The 15814-nt window shown below is 36.3% G+C and overlaps 2 protein-coding genes across 3 annotated transcripts in view; one reads left to right on the top strand and one right to left on the bottom strand.

Annotated features, from left to right (window-relative positions):
- LOC108166557 (uncharacterized) overlaps positions 1–1782 on the top strand; it is a 6586-nt gene extending 4804 nt beyond the window's left edge. Inside the window, exon 2 of the mRNA XM_017306533.1 lies at positions 1117–1782. Coding sequence (XP_017162022.1) covers positions 1117–1782 — 666 coding nt within the window. The remainder of the gene's footprint in view (positions 1–1116) is intronic.
- A 770-nt stretch (positions 1783–2552) lies between these two features.
- il12b2 (interleukin 12B 2) lies at positions 2553–9914 on the bottom strand. 2 transcript variants are annotated; one of them, XM_008418119.2, is made up of 8 exons: positions 9497–9914; positions 9110–9200; positions 8740–8994; positions 8499–8601; positions 7208–7416; positions 6839–6987; positions 6624–6734; positions 2553–3654 (listed from the first exon to the last, which is right to left on the bottom strand). In XM_008418119.2, the coding sequence occupies exons 1-8, from the start codon at positions 9497–9499 to the stop codon at positions 3532–3534; spliced, it is 1044 nt and encodes a 347-aa protein (XP_008416341.1). In that variant the 5' UTR covers positions 9500–9914; the 3' UTR covers positions 2553–3531. The 2 variants fall into 2 exon arrangements, with proteins under 2 accessions (XP_008416341.1, XP_017162003.1); XM_017306514.1 differs by having other exon boundaries at positions 9110–9914.
- Positions 9915–15814: the final 5900 nt, after the last annotated feature.

The following is a 15814-nucleotide window of genomic DNA, read 5'->3' as shown; positions in this document are numbered from 1 at the left end:
AATGAATCACTTTGCAAAGACGGAGTAGCTGGTTTCACTTCCGGTTTTGGGTTTTAGCAAATACTTGAAATTGTGACACAGGGATTTTTTTTTTTTCAAAAATGTCATGTCTATAGATTTTGTTTGGAACAGGAGAGGGAAAAAACAAGGGAAAACATTTCAAATGTGTGAATAAGTGTCTCTACTGGTGATGTATCAATGCTGCTACAGAATAGAAAGAAAAACACAGAATGAAAAATTTAATGAAGAAAAATATAGAATACAATCTCATCTGTATTACACAAACACTGCACATAGTATAGACAGCATACAGGTGAATAAGATGAACAGCATATCACTTCAGATCAGTGATGTAATATAATAAGAAATAAAAGTAAACAAAAACTAAACTGAACACTTTCATTAAAAAGACAAAGTATGAAAAATATGGTTTCAACCCATGAACAAATGACATTCAATAAAATAGTTGAATTATATGTTTGTCTTCATCATTTATTCCATCACCATCTTACATTTCAAGTATAAAACTGAATATTGTGATCTTATTGTAAAGACCAAACAATGTGGTGAAGAGTTGTGGAGTAGAAGAAAAATATACAGTTTTAATTTTTATTTATCAAATAAAAGCCTGAAAAGGGTGGCGTGCATATTGTAAATCCACTTCAAAATTATATGCCACTGAGTGTAAGTGGCATATAATTTCACAATTATAGTTTCAATCAAATAAAAAGTAAATAAAATACCTTTATTGTTTTGGTTACATGATTAAAAGTTAGAAAGTTTTGAAAGTTTTGCAAAAGTCTGAAGAGAGAATTGAGTTAAACTCCGAGGAGTTCATCTCCAGTGACTTCCCAGAACATAAATAGTGATGTCTGTGGCTGAGCTTCATTAACGATGCTCCTGTCCAACATGACAGACTCTGCAGCAGCAGKAGTTCCTCTCTCTGTGGACTTCAGCAGRCCTGAGCACTACTTCATCTTCATCTTCCAGATTTTGTTCGCCACCACCACCGTCCTGGTTGCAGGGACGGTGGTGATCGGGATCTCGGCCACCAGAGCGCTCCGCCTTCAGAACCGCTTCATTTTCATGCTGAACACCAGCATCTGTGACACTCTGGTGGGCTTCTCTGTGTATTACCTGGGCCTGTTCGATGTTCAGGAGGGCTATCCGTCCAGAAACGGGACATACAATGTGTTGCCATCACTTTTAGGGGTCAACATCCTGACCTTTCTGTTTGCTCAGTTTGACAGGTATTTTGCTGTATGTTATCCGTTTGTCTACAGCCGCTTCATAACACGGCAGGTTGTGATAGGATTAAACGTCTATTGCTGGCTGTACAAYGCTRCWMACCTGSTGGYYAGGAACCTGCTGCCAGTCTCCAAAGCCAYRCAGCTGTATGTGTTYRGWATMRTCTTCTTTCAGCTGATAGTGCTCACCAAAGTGGTCATGACTRTCAAACTTTATGTTGTAGCCAAGTATCAGCTGGAGAGGGAGCCCCCAGGTCCAGAGAGAGAGAGCAAGAGGGAGTCGCTGACGATCATTATTTTTGTCGTGATAAGCTTCCTGGTGTTGTGGTGCCCCTCTTTTGTGAATATTGCCGTAAAGTTTTTTACAGGAGGGGGGCTGACATTCAGAAACGAAGCCACAAACCTTTTTGCGATCCTGGCCCGTTTAAATGCCGTTTCCACTCCATCCGTTTACCTGTGGGGGAGCCCGGCCCTGCGGGAGGCCACGGTGAGGACGGTGTGGGGACGGCTGTGCCCCCGGTGCAGCAGGAGGTAAGTACGTCACAGAAGAAAAAGAAGAAGGCAAAAAAAAGTTAAATTACAGCAAATGTGACGTGGAGATGTTTTACGAACACGTCAAGTATAAAATCAATGTGATTTAATGTATATCGAAAATTGATCGCTTTGTCCACAGATGGCTCATGTCTGAAAACAGAAATGTGCTGAGATAATTGGAACAAAGTCTGAAGCAATCTTTTAGATGAGCAATTTAGCATCACTACCTAAAAGTATATGACTAAATGCGTTTATTTCTGTTTTGTTATTTTTATATTTCAGTGAATCATATTCTAGAATTATTTCACACGGGTGATGTTTTCAGACCTTCTGTTAATTATGATGATTTTTTTTTACCTTCAGTTGATAAAAACCATGACATATGAGACATATTACATCAACAATAAAAAACACTACTGACATTTAATTAATACAACTCACAGCTGGATTAATTAAATGTATGTTCATCTCCTGCCTGACTGTTACTGTCAATACAAATGAGCCTCATGATTTACTGAACATATAAAATAAATAAAGAATATGTAGGGCTATATGTTTACTAATATTTTTTACATATGTTTTGGATTTTCAACTGATTTTTTCAAAGGAGATTTTAAAGAAGATGTTCTTTTATTTGTTATGGAGAATGATGAGTATCTTCTTTTAACAAGAAAAAAACACCTGGGTAATTAAATTTGTATTTATTGCCATCAAATTATTAAAAACATTCAAATAAATTGACTGTAGCAATTGTGTGAACATTATGTACAAAATTGACTTAAACAAATATGGATTTATTTTTCATAAATCACTAAAAAAAGGGAGGAAAGGAAATCTGAAAGGGGAGAATTTCAATGAAAAATAATAAATGTTACACAGCGAATTGTATAAAATAAAGGAAAACCTTTGTAAAGCTGCAATAAATAAGAAAGTATGGGTCCTGGAAAATGTATCTTAGCAGTGTTTTGAAATATTAAAGTTGTAGAGGGTCAATTTCTTAAGCTGTTTCATATGCAGTTTAAGAAAATACGGATTAATGTTTCAAGCTTTTATTTCTGCTGATTGGAAACAATTTCAATTTACAGCAGTTAACATCAGAATATCAAAACTATAGAAATAACTTTTAAAAGGAAAACCTAATGTAGGTTTGATACATGTTTCAAGGTTGTTATTTTCTGGCCAACAATCCATGTTGGAGCAAATGTTTTCTAATTTATTGGATGACTCAACAGACACATTCAATACGTTAAACGATTTAATGCAATGATTTTACAGCAAACTTGTTTTGTGCCACAACTGTAGGGGGAGCCAACGTAAAAAAAACAACAACAAAAAAAAAACACAACTGCGATCCTGTGGGTGATTTTTTTTTTTTTTTGTTTGTTTGTACAATACTAGAGTTTCCCAGCTTCATGCAAACCACAGACGGTCAAACAAAAAATCCCCACTGTGTGCCTACTGGTCACTGACCTGGCACCACGTTTTATTCCTTTCCTTGTTTTTCTGCTTCGGCCTCCTAACTGTCTGTCAGCCACTCTCTATGCATTTTTGTATTCTGAAACCAAAAAACTCCAACACAGATTGATGACTTAATTAGTTCTTCACTCATGTAAATGCATCAAATGAAAAACTGTTTTTTGGAGGTTTTTTAATTTTTTTATTAAAAACCTAAATCTATCTGTCAGTGCTGTGTTGTGTCCCAACACGTTCCCTCTAATTTCAAATGTATACATTTCTGTCAAAAACGCCTTCATTTCCGAAGATTTTGACTTTGCTTAGTTCTTCTTTGGTCCATTTTCCTCTTGCAGCGTTCCAAACACCTGGGTGACAGCTCAGATGTCTGTTTCTTTCTACACTGGCATGAATTCTTCCACTGCAATAAAACAGCAACAAATTAGACATTGAAATGATAGCGTGAAAACTGAAAATGCGTTTGTCCAAATTCATAGAAACTCTCAATTGGAAGACCATGTGATGACAAAGATTGTGAATGACTCATAAAACGAATGCTAAGCGTTTTTGTTGGACAACATTAGACATTGAAGAACATTGGATCATTTTCACAAGGTGGGGGATTTCTCGTTGCACATTCTTTGTGCTTATTTTTCTTAGAATTTTAGCATGATCCATTATCCAAAAATAATCAGATGAATTTCTTTTGTGATGAGTGTAAAGCCGGAAAAGAAAAGATCACCACAATATCATGTGACTTAAAAATCATAGATGTTTACTGCCTATCGCTCTGTGCCAGTTTTAATTACACTGAAGAGGTCACAAGTATAAATTTAACTAATTAAAATAAGGTAAAATATTAGACATTTACCCATAGTTTGCCTTATTCTTTAAAGGGATGACAGAACATGTTTCTTTTCATCTCTTCCCTAAGTCACTTTATGCCTTTATTCCACTAAAATTATAAAGTGACTTAAATGGAATAAAGTGCCATTTACATGTAAATACCTCTTTATATTTTAGCATGTCAACAGGTCTTTCAAAAGTATTCTTTCCTCTTTAATTTTTTTGTATTTTGTTACATTGCAACAATAAATGGAGCTTATATGTCAGACCAACACAAAAAAGTGAACAGTTGTGAAGCGAAGGAAAGGCGATACGTGGATCACAAAGCATTTCTTTTCATAAATAGAGCTGATTGGTGAAGGCATTGGAGATTTGTTACAGAACATTAGTGATAAACAACATTATGAAGATCAAGGAACAGGAAGGAGAGAACGAATCAGCGAAACACTTAAGAAACGGAAACTCCAGATGAGCAGCAGAGGTCAACGGCTGAGAAAGGAAAACACAACTATTACTGGTGGAGTCTCTAAGTCTGACCTTTATGGAGGAATTGCATTGTTACAGAAATCTGCAAGAAGTCTTAAATCTGTTATCTGATGTGGAAGAAGATACTCTGATCAGGGTGAAATTAATCTCTCTGGCCTGTTAGAAAAGTGTTGTTTGCTACAAAAACACATAAAACTGAACTCAACATTCCTGCCATGAAAGCATTGCAGTGGGATTATTATGATATATGGATGTATTTTATTGATGGGATCATGGAAAAATGAGATCCATTTCTTTGGTTCAATGTAAATGTTGATACTTGTAAAGGGTGCTACTATCTTGTTATTATTATTATTATTATTATTATTATTATTATTATTATTATTATTATTATTATTATTATTATAAGTAGTAGCAGTAAGTTCCAGGGCAGTGTTGTAAGTAAATAGTCTGCAAAAGATTTGAGACTGCGTTGGAGGTTTACCTTCCAGTAGGACAACAGTCCTAAAGAATGACTGAAGCTCTAATGGAAAAGCTTTAATCAAATAATTATAATACACTAGAATGGCCTAGTCAAATTCCATACCTAAATAAAATTAAAAAAAGTGTGTTATGACATGAAATGTGAAGTTTGCAGAAATTCTCCATTCATTCTGGCTGAGCTTGAACTACTTTGTAGCAAAGAACAAACAAAAATTTCAGTCTCTAGATTGACAAAGCTTGAAGAGACAAACGTGAAGACTCAAAGCAGGAACTGTAATAAAGGCATTGACTCAGGACAGCTGAATACAGATGCATGCCACACTTTTCAGATTTTTATTTGTAAAAGATTTTGTGCTGGTTTATCTCATAACACATTGGTCATCTCGTGACAACATATGGAGACGTTAAAGAGGTACGAAAAGGGTCACAAGTGACTAAATTAGTAGTGTATATTTTTTGTGGGTTTTTGAAAATGTACTTTCTTTATATATATGGCCACAAAGTCGTGATGTTTCTAACGCCTTGTAAAGACATTTGAGTCGACAACGTTCACCGAGAATCGCTTTAAAAGGAAATTTCTCTGTGTTGTTGAACTCATAAGTGCATCACACAGGCAACACATAAATGAAGAAGGAACATGCATAAGGAAGGAAGCAGACAGCTATTTTAATACTCATTTGTTTTGCTCTGCGTAAAAACCACAGAAGTCCACAGAAACACCAACATACGAACAAACATACATTGTGATGTCAGACATTGAAGCAGACTCCTCCAACTGAGACGTGAGCTCAGTTCCCCCTTCGATCTCAGTTAACCCCCGCAACGACGTATCAGGCTTGACATTAGCAATAAGTGCTCTGTAAACTTTTCAATTAATAAATACTCATAAATAAATATTTTTATAGCACAAATAAATATATAAAAAAATAAGATTAAATATAAAAAAAATAAATAAACATTTTGTCTATAGCATATAGAAAACTGTACTATTTGAGCAGAAGTCTGGACCAGGATTGTTACAGAGTTTGATTTTGGGCCCCTCTTTGGATCAAGGACAACACCACAACTAATAAATTTAATTTGGTGAAATCCAGTAGAGGGGGTCAAGTTTAACTGGCTGAAACCAAAAGCAATCACAGATAATAGGTTGTTATTGGCTAAGATGTATTTGTGAACAAACCAGTGTCAAACATAAGGATGTCATTTAACTCGTAGTGTCAGGTTATAAAAATTAAACAATAAATGTTGTTTTTTGGTTTTTTGTATTTTTACTAAATAAATCTGCAAGTCCCTTTAGATATTAAACTTCAATTCTAAATAATTTTGTCTTTGAATTTATGCTGAAACGGTGAAATCAAATTTAATAGTACTCTCTTTCTCAGTAGAAACGTTTTATGGTTTGTGCTAAAATTCAATCATCGGTGGGCCCCAGATGGTTTGTGGGTAGGCAGAGGGTTACATCATCAAAGTCCCTCCTAATAAATACGAGAAGACACTGCAGACATGCGGAACACGTGAGAGCATACAAAGAATGGAAGCTGAAAGAAGTGCGATCAGATAACTTCAGCGGGTTACATTTTTCCACGGAGTCCACTGACTCCAAGGTGAGAACACCAGCGGATCTCTGGAGCGGGCCCTCAGCTTGCTGATCTTCTTCGGTATCAGAGAAGATGAAGAGCTTATGGTCTGAAGTCAAACAGAAACCGAAGTTAGACAACAAAAATATCAAAGAAAGAACATGAAACAACCCTGAAACCCAAGGCTGCGGTTCGGAGTCTGGTCATTTTTACCTGTCCATTGTCTCTGAGGATGTATTCAATCTCGTGCTCCAGAGTGAAGAAGCTGTGAGGAGTCGACCAGCTGGACGGCGGCTCGATGGTGACATTCAGCTGCGACTGAACCACCTCCAAGCTGACAATCTCGGGGCTGTCAGGTACAACTGCAGAGGGGCAAAACAAAAGCAAAAGCATAAAAATGGGGAAAATCATTTGCAATATTTCTGAGAGAAATATAGGATGATAAGTTTTAATCCAGTTCTTAATTTCCTGTCTTTTGAAATTAGCTTCTTTACTAAAAGCTTGTTTTTTAAGATTGTTGTGAAATTGCTGGTAATCTTCCACTGAGTTGTTTAATTGTTTCCTTATTTTCATTCAACTCACCAATATCTCTAAGATAAAACTTTTTGGTTTTCTTGAGGAAGCGGAAGTTGTCGTTATTGATGTCGATGTCGATGGCTTCAGCGGTGACCTCCAGCATGGTGCTTTCCTCACCAAAAGGTGAGAGGTTGTGGGTCAGCTCAAACTGGAATCCCTCGCTGTTGGGCTGGCCACTGCTGCTCACCCAGTGACATGTTGGCAGTCCATTAGTGCTGTGGAGGCAAACAACGCCACAGACGTCAGATATCAATACCAAATTATTACATCATTAAATGATGTACTATAGCTAAAGCGCCCTTTAAGGTTGCAGATGCGCAAAAAAGTGTGAAAATAAATAGTTAATATGGAGGTTTGATGACCACAAAATGCTTCTGTTTGCTATAGATCTCTGACAGTTTTAAAGATTTTTTTATGTTCCTTCTTCAGTGTCAAAGGAAAGACATGGCTATTTGTCCAAACTAGTTAGTCACAGTTTAAGCCATTCTTAATGTTTTAATTATGATCTTAGTGGAGATATGGGCAAATTCAGGCCTCTCACTACTTTCTTCAAGACATTTTCTAATTTATAAAGCTCTGTGCACATTTGTCTGTCTGAAGTGGAATGTTTCTCTTGTGTTTCCCATTTCAAAATTGGATAAGCAAAAAATAAATAAATCCTTTGTACCATGTTTTACTTACGTCATTACTAATTAAACGCTCTTCAATACTCTGACCAACCTTGAAAAGTAAAATATAATTTATACAATTTTGGTTATTTTAAGTTTTTTAATTACTGCGGACTGTATAGATGTGAAAGGTTAGGGTAAGTAGTTATTTTTTTATTTCTGCGTCATTCTTCTCATTTTTCTGACTTATGAAGATCGACATGCATATGCTTTACTTAAACGGCATGTCCTCTTGTTTTTCATGTTAAGAGCAGCTAAGAGAAATGAGCCTCTGTGCCTCTCGATGGTTTTTATGACCAGGGCATCATGAAGTCATAGATTACTTCAGTGGTTTAACTCACAGGCTCCTACACATCCTGACAGCTCAGAAAGATTAATTGATTAATTTTTACCTGTTTTATAGAATTTTCTATTGCGTCAGTAATTGCTGCACCTCCCACACACACTATGGGGTAAGATTGAGGGTTATATTTAATTTTTTTAGTGTAAGATTATGTCATAACAGTAAAACAAAAGAAACCTAATCAATTTATATCTCTTTACACATCTTTACCAGAATTGACAGCAATTGTACAACGGCCTCTTTCCAGGCTCTACAACCTGGTCTCCTTAATTGAATTCATCTTTACCAGTCAGGGCCGATTCCAAGGCGCACAGCTCCATATCTGCCTTCAGTCCATCTGCAGCTGAAGTTACAATCATAGGACTTTGCACGACATGTGAGCAAAGAATCTGCAGTAATGAACAACAAGAGTGAATGGAAGTGCAACTAAAAATAGAACACCAGAGATTGTCACATGTCATGTTCTGTGACTAACTCAGCCAGTTTCAGTTGAACGGACTGCAGATGGATAAAGAGATGAGACTCACCTATATCCTCTTCTTCCTCAGGCTCCTGCAGCAGATAGGTCGACCATAATTTTGTTCCATCTCTCCAGCAGCTGTATTCCCCCAGCATGGGTGCATCCACTTTCTTCACAATTAGATTAAGGCTCATGTGGTCTTCTACCTCGAACTCTTCTAGCTTTAGCTCTAGCTCTTCGTCGTTGAGCTTCCATGCCACATTTCCAGCCGTGGTTGTAAGGCAGGTAAGGCTGACAGAATCACCTTCTTTTGCCACAACAACTACACAGATCCATAGAGACGAACAAAGAGACGCGCTAAATTTAGACAAACTGAATCATTTTTGTGTGAGGCACAAATGAAGATTGCCAAATGTGTGGGTGCTGAAAGAACCTACAGATTTCTGGAAAGTGGTCGAGTTTAGCCTGTTGATCAGCTGCTGTGGCGCCGATCAGCAGAAAGGCAGTGATCCACGACAATAAGGTCATCTAGATTGTTTGACAGTGAGAGAGTCAGAGGGGAAGTTTGAGAGAAAAATTTTATTTCACCTTCCTCTTTGCTAGTTATAGATTTTACAGCTACGGTCATAAATTAAACATTTCCAATATTTGTGTCTTTGTTAAACAAAGATTTAGGTAGGTCATTGAGTTGTAATTACAAAGGTATTTTTAATAATGTTGCCAACAAAAGTCAAATAGCTATTTTGATAGTTGAAGCATTCCAAAGTTAAAATTAGCTTAGAAAAGAGAGTAATTATTTTTCTTTTATCCTGGTTATTTCTTACCATAGATGAATTTACTCTGAAGTCAGGCAGAAAGGACAAGCGAACTTGGTGATGTATGCTCTAACTCCTCACAGTGTGTGATTTTTATAGCGTGGCGTGGAGCATACATCACCAGCTCACTCCACACCTCTTTTTAACACCTTTTTTTTTGAGGTGCCATAGAAACTGACCGACAGTGAGCTAATAAAAGACCACAGACGGTTCATTTCCTCCGTTCTGCTTTGCATTTCAGACGTTGCAAAAAGATATTATCTGAGTTTCGACTAATGTCAAAAAAAAAACAAAAAAGATGCAGATAAGGAACGTGGGTGTCTAAATGAGGCGGGGGTTTTGCCAATGACCATTAAGGTAAAAAATTGAACTTTTCAGATGCACTCTAATTTGAATATTAAGCCCACACTCAAAAAAATAAAATAAAAAAAAACAACATTTTTTTTAAATGGCAAATTATGTAATTTCCTCTTTGCTAATTGTAGATTTTATAGCTATAAATTTAACATTTACAATCTTTGTGTCTTTGTTAAAGAAAATAATCCTTTTCAAAGCATCATTAAATAACAAATATTTTAGCATTACAGTGTAGTAAGAAAGAATACACTTCCTCACAGATTCAGTTTATTTTCACAGATAAACAAGGCATTCATTTTGCCTTGTAAAATGAATGAATCACTTAAATAAAATATGTCTGACAAAATGAAGCAGGATAAAAGATCTCAGGCAACAGGTCATGCCCAAGACGATTCAAGAACACGAGGAGCAAAGTCAATGAGATCTGTCATTGTTAAAAGACTTACAAAGCTTTTTTTAAGGCTTTGAGGCTCCAACAAAGAGCAGTGAGAGTCGTTATCAACAAATTGGGGAAAAATGGAAACGTGGGGAAACGTTCCCAGAATGGCTGGCCAACCAAAATGACTCCAGCTGGATCTTTTGGAAGGTGTGGATCCGACTACACTTGGCACAGCGCTAGCACAGCTTTTTTAAAATTCTTTTTAAAAGAACATCTATTGACAATCATGGCATCTGCTTCAGAATCGGGACAACTTGCTATAAATGAAATAATCATGAATTCTACTAAATAAGTCCTACAGGAGAATGTCCAGCCAAGGGCGGTTCTAAACGGGGGCCAGCTGGGGCCAGTGCCCTTGTAAAACTGGTCCTGGCTCCTGTTATGGTCCCCTGTACTGAAGAGACAGTAGGAAATATTTATTTCAGATTCAGTTATATTGAGGTAGGATCACAGCTTTCTGGAACCTGCATCCCTGAAGCAACATCTTTGGCTCTCTTAATAAATTAAACAATGAAATATTGCCCTATTTTTTTTTGTTTCATACTTTTGAGCAACCCATCCCCCCCGCACACACACACTGCTCCCTACCTCTCCCCCACTTATCCTATTTGGCTAAAAAATAGGGTTATCTATTGAAAGTATAGATTTAAATCAAGCTCAAAATGCTGTGGTATGACCATTCGTGATTGAAACACATGGCTGAATTAAAACAATCCAACAAGGAACAACGGGCCAAAATTCTTCCGCAAATATATCCAGTATTTGTTGTCAGATATTCAAAATGCTTAATGTTTCCACTGAGACAGGAACAGTCCATTTGGGTTTAGGAGATAATTATGTTTATACATGGGGTAAGGACGGTCTGGAGATCATTTTCCAAAGCAAATTTGTATTTAAAACCTTTATTTTACACTTACATGGGTTATCTTTGACCAATGTCAAAATTTGTTTCAACTAAAAAAATGTAAGTGTAAGAAAAAGGGCGAAAAGAGAAAAAAAAATTGTAAAATGGCATTTTTTTTAATGATAGTGCAAAAAAATTCTTTATTATAAATAAAAACTTAATGAGATAAATTGGCCAAAAATATAAAATATCCATATCTAAGTCAATCATATTTTCATCTACCTTTTGAAAAAAATAACAGAAATCATCTCATCCACTGGCTTTCCCCCAAAATACAATGCAAGTACAATCCAAAGAACTTTGGGCTGGGAAAAAAAGGGACTGGCAACAGGACTTCCCCATCGCAGACGGGGCAACCCTCCTCTGTTTGGCAAAATGTCACGTCAACAAGGTGGAAACAGAAACAGAGCCTTGTGTGCTTATCCTTACTCATTTTCATATCGTTTCTGCCATGTGTGTGACGTAGTTGTAGGAGTAGCCGCTCCAACTACTGTAGGTGTTATAATCGTTTTCGTTCCCCTCCTTCCATTTTCTTGAGTAAATTTGCCGTCTTCAGCATAACATGCGTGATGCAGACGTGCTGCTTGACCGGACTGTGTGAAGTCTCTTCAGTCAGTAACTCAAAAATAGCAGGTGGTAATGTTTCACTTCCCTAAAAGCCTGAAAAGATTTTGTCACCTCTGCGCTGGGGAACATGCAAATGTAAGAGTGCAAAAAGGAGCAATTCATTTTGACCATTATTTAAACAAAATTTTAAAAGTATGCTCTACAAATGATGATATAACCTTTACCAGAACATTGATATTACTTACTGAAGAAACGGACATTCCCTGCTTATATACATACATGTAAAAACAGATTCAACAGTTCTTATTACTTCACTGGAAATGATTTTATGCATGACTTTCATTAGCTTTCAGTATTAATAAGTCGGGGTTTTACTCACCCTAATCAGCCAATGGCGTCACAGAAGACAGGAGTGCTACTGAATATAAGCACCGCAACCAAATATTAGAGTAAAAAAAACCCCAAAACAACTGAAAGACATGTACAGTTTGTTCTAGCTATTACCATCTCATTTGATAGAGACACAGCTATAAGACAAGTAACCGAGATGACTGTGTCGGTGATATCACTACCTCAAAATGTCTAAATACAACTTTCCTTACCACAATTTTACCAGCAAACGGACCTCCCAGTGTTGTTCAGGAAAGTCTTTTGTTGTTGCCAGCGTCTGATCTTGTTACAATTAAGTAAAAGCCCAAACATTCTGTTCTAAAGCAGACTGCCCACACTTATAAACTGCCTGGACAGTCCATCTCAGAACATAAAGCTGTAAGGATTCTGAGAAACCACTTTATGAATGGCTGAGTGAGGAGTCATCTCCAACAGATTCTCAAAAACTCAACTTTTCTTATGTACTATAAAAGTATTTACGCTAATCAAGGTCGCACATCCCATCTCATTACTGGGGGGGACCATAAACAGGAATATTTCATAAGACCAATTTTGGGGTCATAGCGAGGTTCCATTGAAATGTAACGTAAAATGTGGTTTAAAATGTTTTAAACCATATTCAAGCTGCAGGACCAAAAATGACTAGTAATGCACATCAAACATGTTTTATTCTCAGTAAGCAGCCTGCAGAGAAGTAAAACTAAAATTCAAATGTTGCTTCTATATGAGTTTTGTTTAGTCTCACTGATCTAATCTCTGCTGTACACTTTCACAAAAATTTAAGGTTCCACATAAAAAAGCTTTAATAAGTAACTGCTCTTAATAAAATTCCTCATAAACATTGATTTATTGAAATGACCCCCAATACAAGTTATGGCCTATTTAATTATAACTTGTTTTATTTTTAAGCCTTTTTTTTAGTTTTGCCATGTCCGGGGTGACGGAGAACCAACAGGAAGATAGAAATTAATATCTGGGGGGTTTTATACCTTAAACGTAACATTTAAAGCACCAGGGTTTATATAGAAAAATATTCAGATTTTATTTTGTGGTTTTAAAGGCACCCTGCGACAGACTGGCGACCTGTCCAGGGTGACCCGGCCTCTCGTCCGGAACGTTAGCTGGAGATAGGCACCAGCAACCCTCCCGGCCCCACTAAGGGACAAGGGTGTAAAGAAAATGAATGGATGGATGGTTTTAAAGGCTCTATATTGAAGACAATGAGAAATAAAGGCATGGCTTTCTTTTTTTCCCCTATCTGTTCTCGGCTGCCACACACACAGCTGGGTCCACTTGCTCAACCTCTCCTCCCGTTTCAAACTCTTCAAATTAACTAAAAGTTAAAGAGTTAAATATGAATAACATATTTGCTACCTTTAACAAAAAAGCTTAAGTCTATTAAAGCAATGTAACAGTTTTGCAAATGAAGCAGCTTATCATGATTCAGCCAAAGTAAGAAAATAACAAGCTTCAGTCTGCTCTTTATTGTTAATGGATTACTTCCTATTGAGCAGTGAAAGTAAATAAAACGTGTTACATGTCTTTTGCTTTATTAAGTATTTACTTACTGGAGAGTTTTATGTTTGTGCTGCAGAGGCACAGCTAACAGATAGCGCCTCATTTCAGCTGCTCTGACCAGCCTGTGCGGTTTGCAGCGCTGCTGTTGCTCCTCCTACACGTTTAACTGAACCGTTGTTCTAATAATGGTAGGGGGGACCTAAAAATTCCTTCTTATTTTTTTCTGAGATAAATGGCAGATTTATTTCGTTCTTTGTTTCTTTTGCCTTTTCAGATTGATATTATTTAAATGCAAAATGTTTCTTCAATTAATATTTTTTGGGGGACCATTCTAGAGTTTTCCAAAATTGGGGGGGAGTCCGGACCCCCTCTAGCCCCCACGGGATTTATGGCTATGACGCTAATCAAACATTTTTTGACATTTTGTCTATTTTATTGTTCTGGAATTTTATGTGATAAACCAGGGGAATATTGCATAACTTGAAATTGACAATTATACAACATATTACCATCTTATTTAAGTCTCGCCTTTTCCTGGAATATAACTGAGCTATAAATGTTATTTATAGCTCAGTTTATTTATTTATATTATTATTATTATCTAAACTAGTATTTTGTAACTGTTTAAGTTTGTCCTTCTGGAATATGCTCTGTAGGCTCAAATGCAGTTTATTCCAGAACTGCCTTTGATTTAGCTCAATCCATTGGATTTGTACTTTCCTAATATTAAATCCATTTCCAATTAGCCTGGTTTACACACTGAGATGTGTATTATTTTATTATTATTATTTTATTCTTTTTTCAGAAATGCAGTTCTCAAGCACTGGGTTCTTTATTCTTCCTTTAGAAGGCGTTCTAAAACAAAATAAATTGAAATGAGGGAGGCATATTTCAGGATCTAAAGAAATAAAGAATCGTTTTTTATATTGAAACAATGATGTGTTAAAATGATATGTCTAGGTTTCTCAATAATTAGTGTACAAACCTTTATTGGCATTGCCTTTACTGGTATTTTTGAGGCTTTATTTTTGGTGATAGACTCCAAGTGTTTGAGGTTTGGAGGCATCCTTAGCATCACCTTAATCTTTTTTCTCCCTTTACAGATTCTCCATCAGATTCAAGTAGAAACTCAAAAATGCTATTTGTTCCAGTCAGATGAGAAACATGTCACCAAAACTGCATTCTGCATGAACAATACTACACTACATTGAATAAAACTCATATCCCGGCCACAGATTTTCACTTTGTCAAAAATCATTCAGTAAAATTGCTTCATCTGTGTCTGTATCTGATCTTTGGGTTTAATAAATATCATATCTGTCAGTGGTGTCCCCCAAGGCTGTGTCTTCAGCCCTCTACAGTACCCAAAGAACTCCAAGAACTTTTCCTGAATCCACAGTACAAACAGTAAAATCAACAATTATTCAACCATCACGGATCTGATCTCAAACACTAAAGAAGAAGCTTATAAGCAGAACATGTCATTCAACAAAATGAAAAAATTAATGACTAAATAATAATAATAATAATAATAATAATAATAATAATAATAACAAAAATACCAAATAATTGTTCCTGTGCCCTGAACATCAGGTGACAAAAAGAAGAATGTATCACAAGTCTCAAATTTCTGGAAATATACAGTACACTTCAGAAAATCTGTGATGGAGTGTAAACACTGAACACCTCATCAGAAAGGCCCAAATACAATAAGCAAAAAGTCATAAAACTAAAAAAAACCCTTCTATTGTGCACAGAGATCATACTGAGCAATTTGTGGAGAATTATCAAGACTGCACAATAAATTGTTATCCAGAAATGCCAACGAAGTGTCTGTCCGTCCATCCATCTAAAATCTTTGCTAACCGCGAGTAGATATTGCATGTGGCTTTCTGTAAATTGATGAGTAAATAAAACAAAGAGCAGATTTACTAATTTGAGGATTTCTACACTGGAGCCAAACACAATATGTTCCTTTTTTTAGTACTGAATGTTTGAATGTTTGATGTAATTTTATATCCACAAAGAATTAGCTCAACTTTCAGTTTCCTCACCATCACTCCACGTTCAATTAATGTTTCACAGACTTTGTTTGACAAAGCTGGTCTTCGAAAGAACAGGTGCAACGCTCAAGAACTTCGAGGCAACGGAT

This window comes from Poecilia reticulata, linkage group LG9 (genome assembly GCF_000633615.1).
Source record: "Poecilia reticulata strain Guanapo linkage group LG9, Guppy_female_1.0+MT, whole genome shotgun sequence".
In the NCBI taxonomy this organism is placed as follows: Eukaryota; Metazoa; Chordata; class Actinopteri; order Cyprinodontiformes; family Poeciliidae; genus Poecilia; species Poecilia reticulata.
Note: the sequence above shows the minus strand (reverse complement) of the source record. Positions and strands in the feature narration are given on the sequence as shown.

What these genes read in the sequence shown, in the direction of transcription:
- il12b2 (XM_008418119.2), bottom strand. An exon ending in CGACCACTTTCCAGAAATCT is followed by an intron (nt 8,995 to 9,109) that starts GTAGGTTCTTTC and finishes GGATCTGTGTAG; the next exon opens with TTGTTGTGGCAAAAGAAGGT. An exon ending in CTTGGAATCGGCCCTGACTG is followed by an intron (nt 7,417 to 8,498) that starts GTAAAGATGAAT and finishes TTGCCTCCACAG; the next exon opens with CACTAATGGACTGCCAACAT.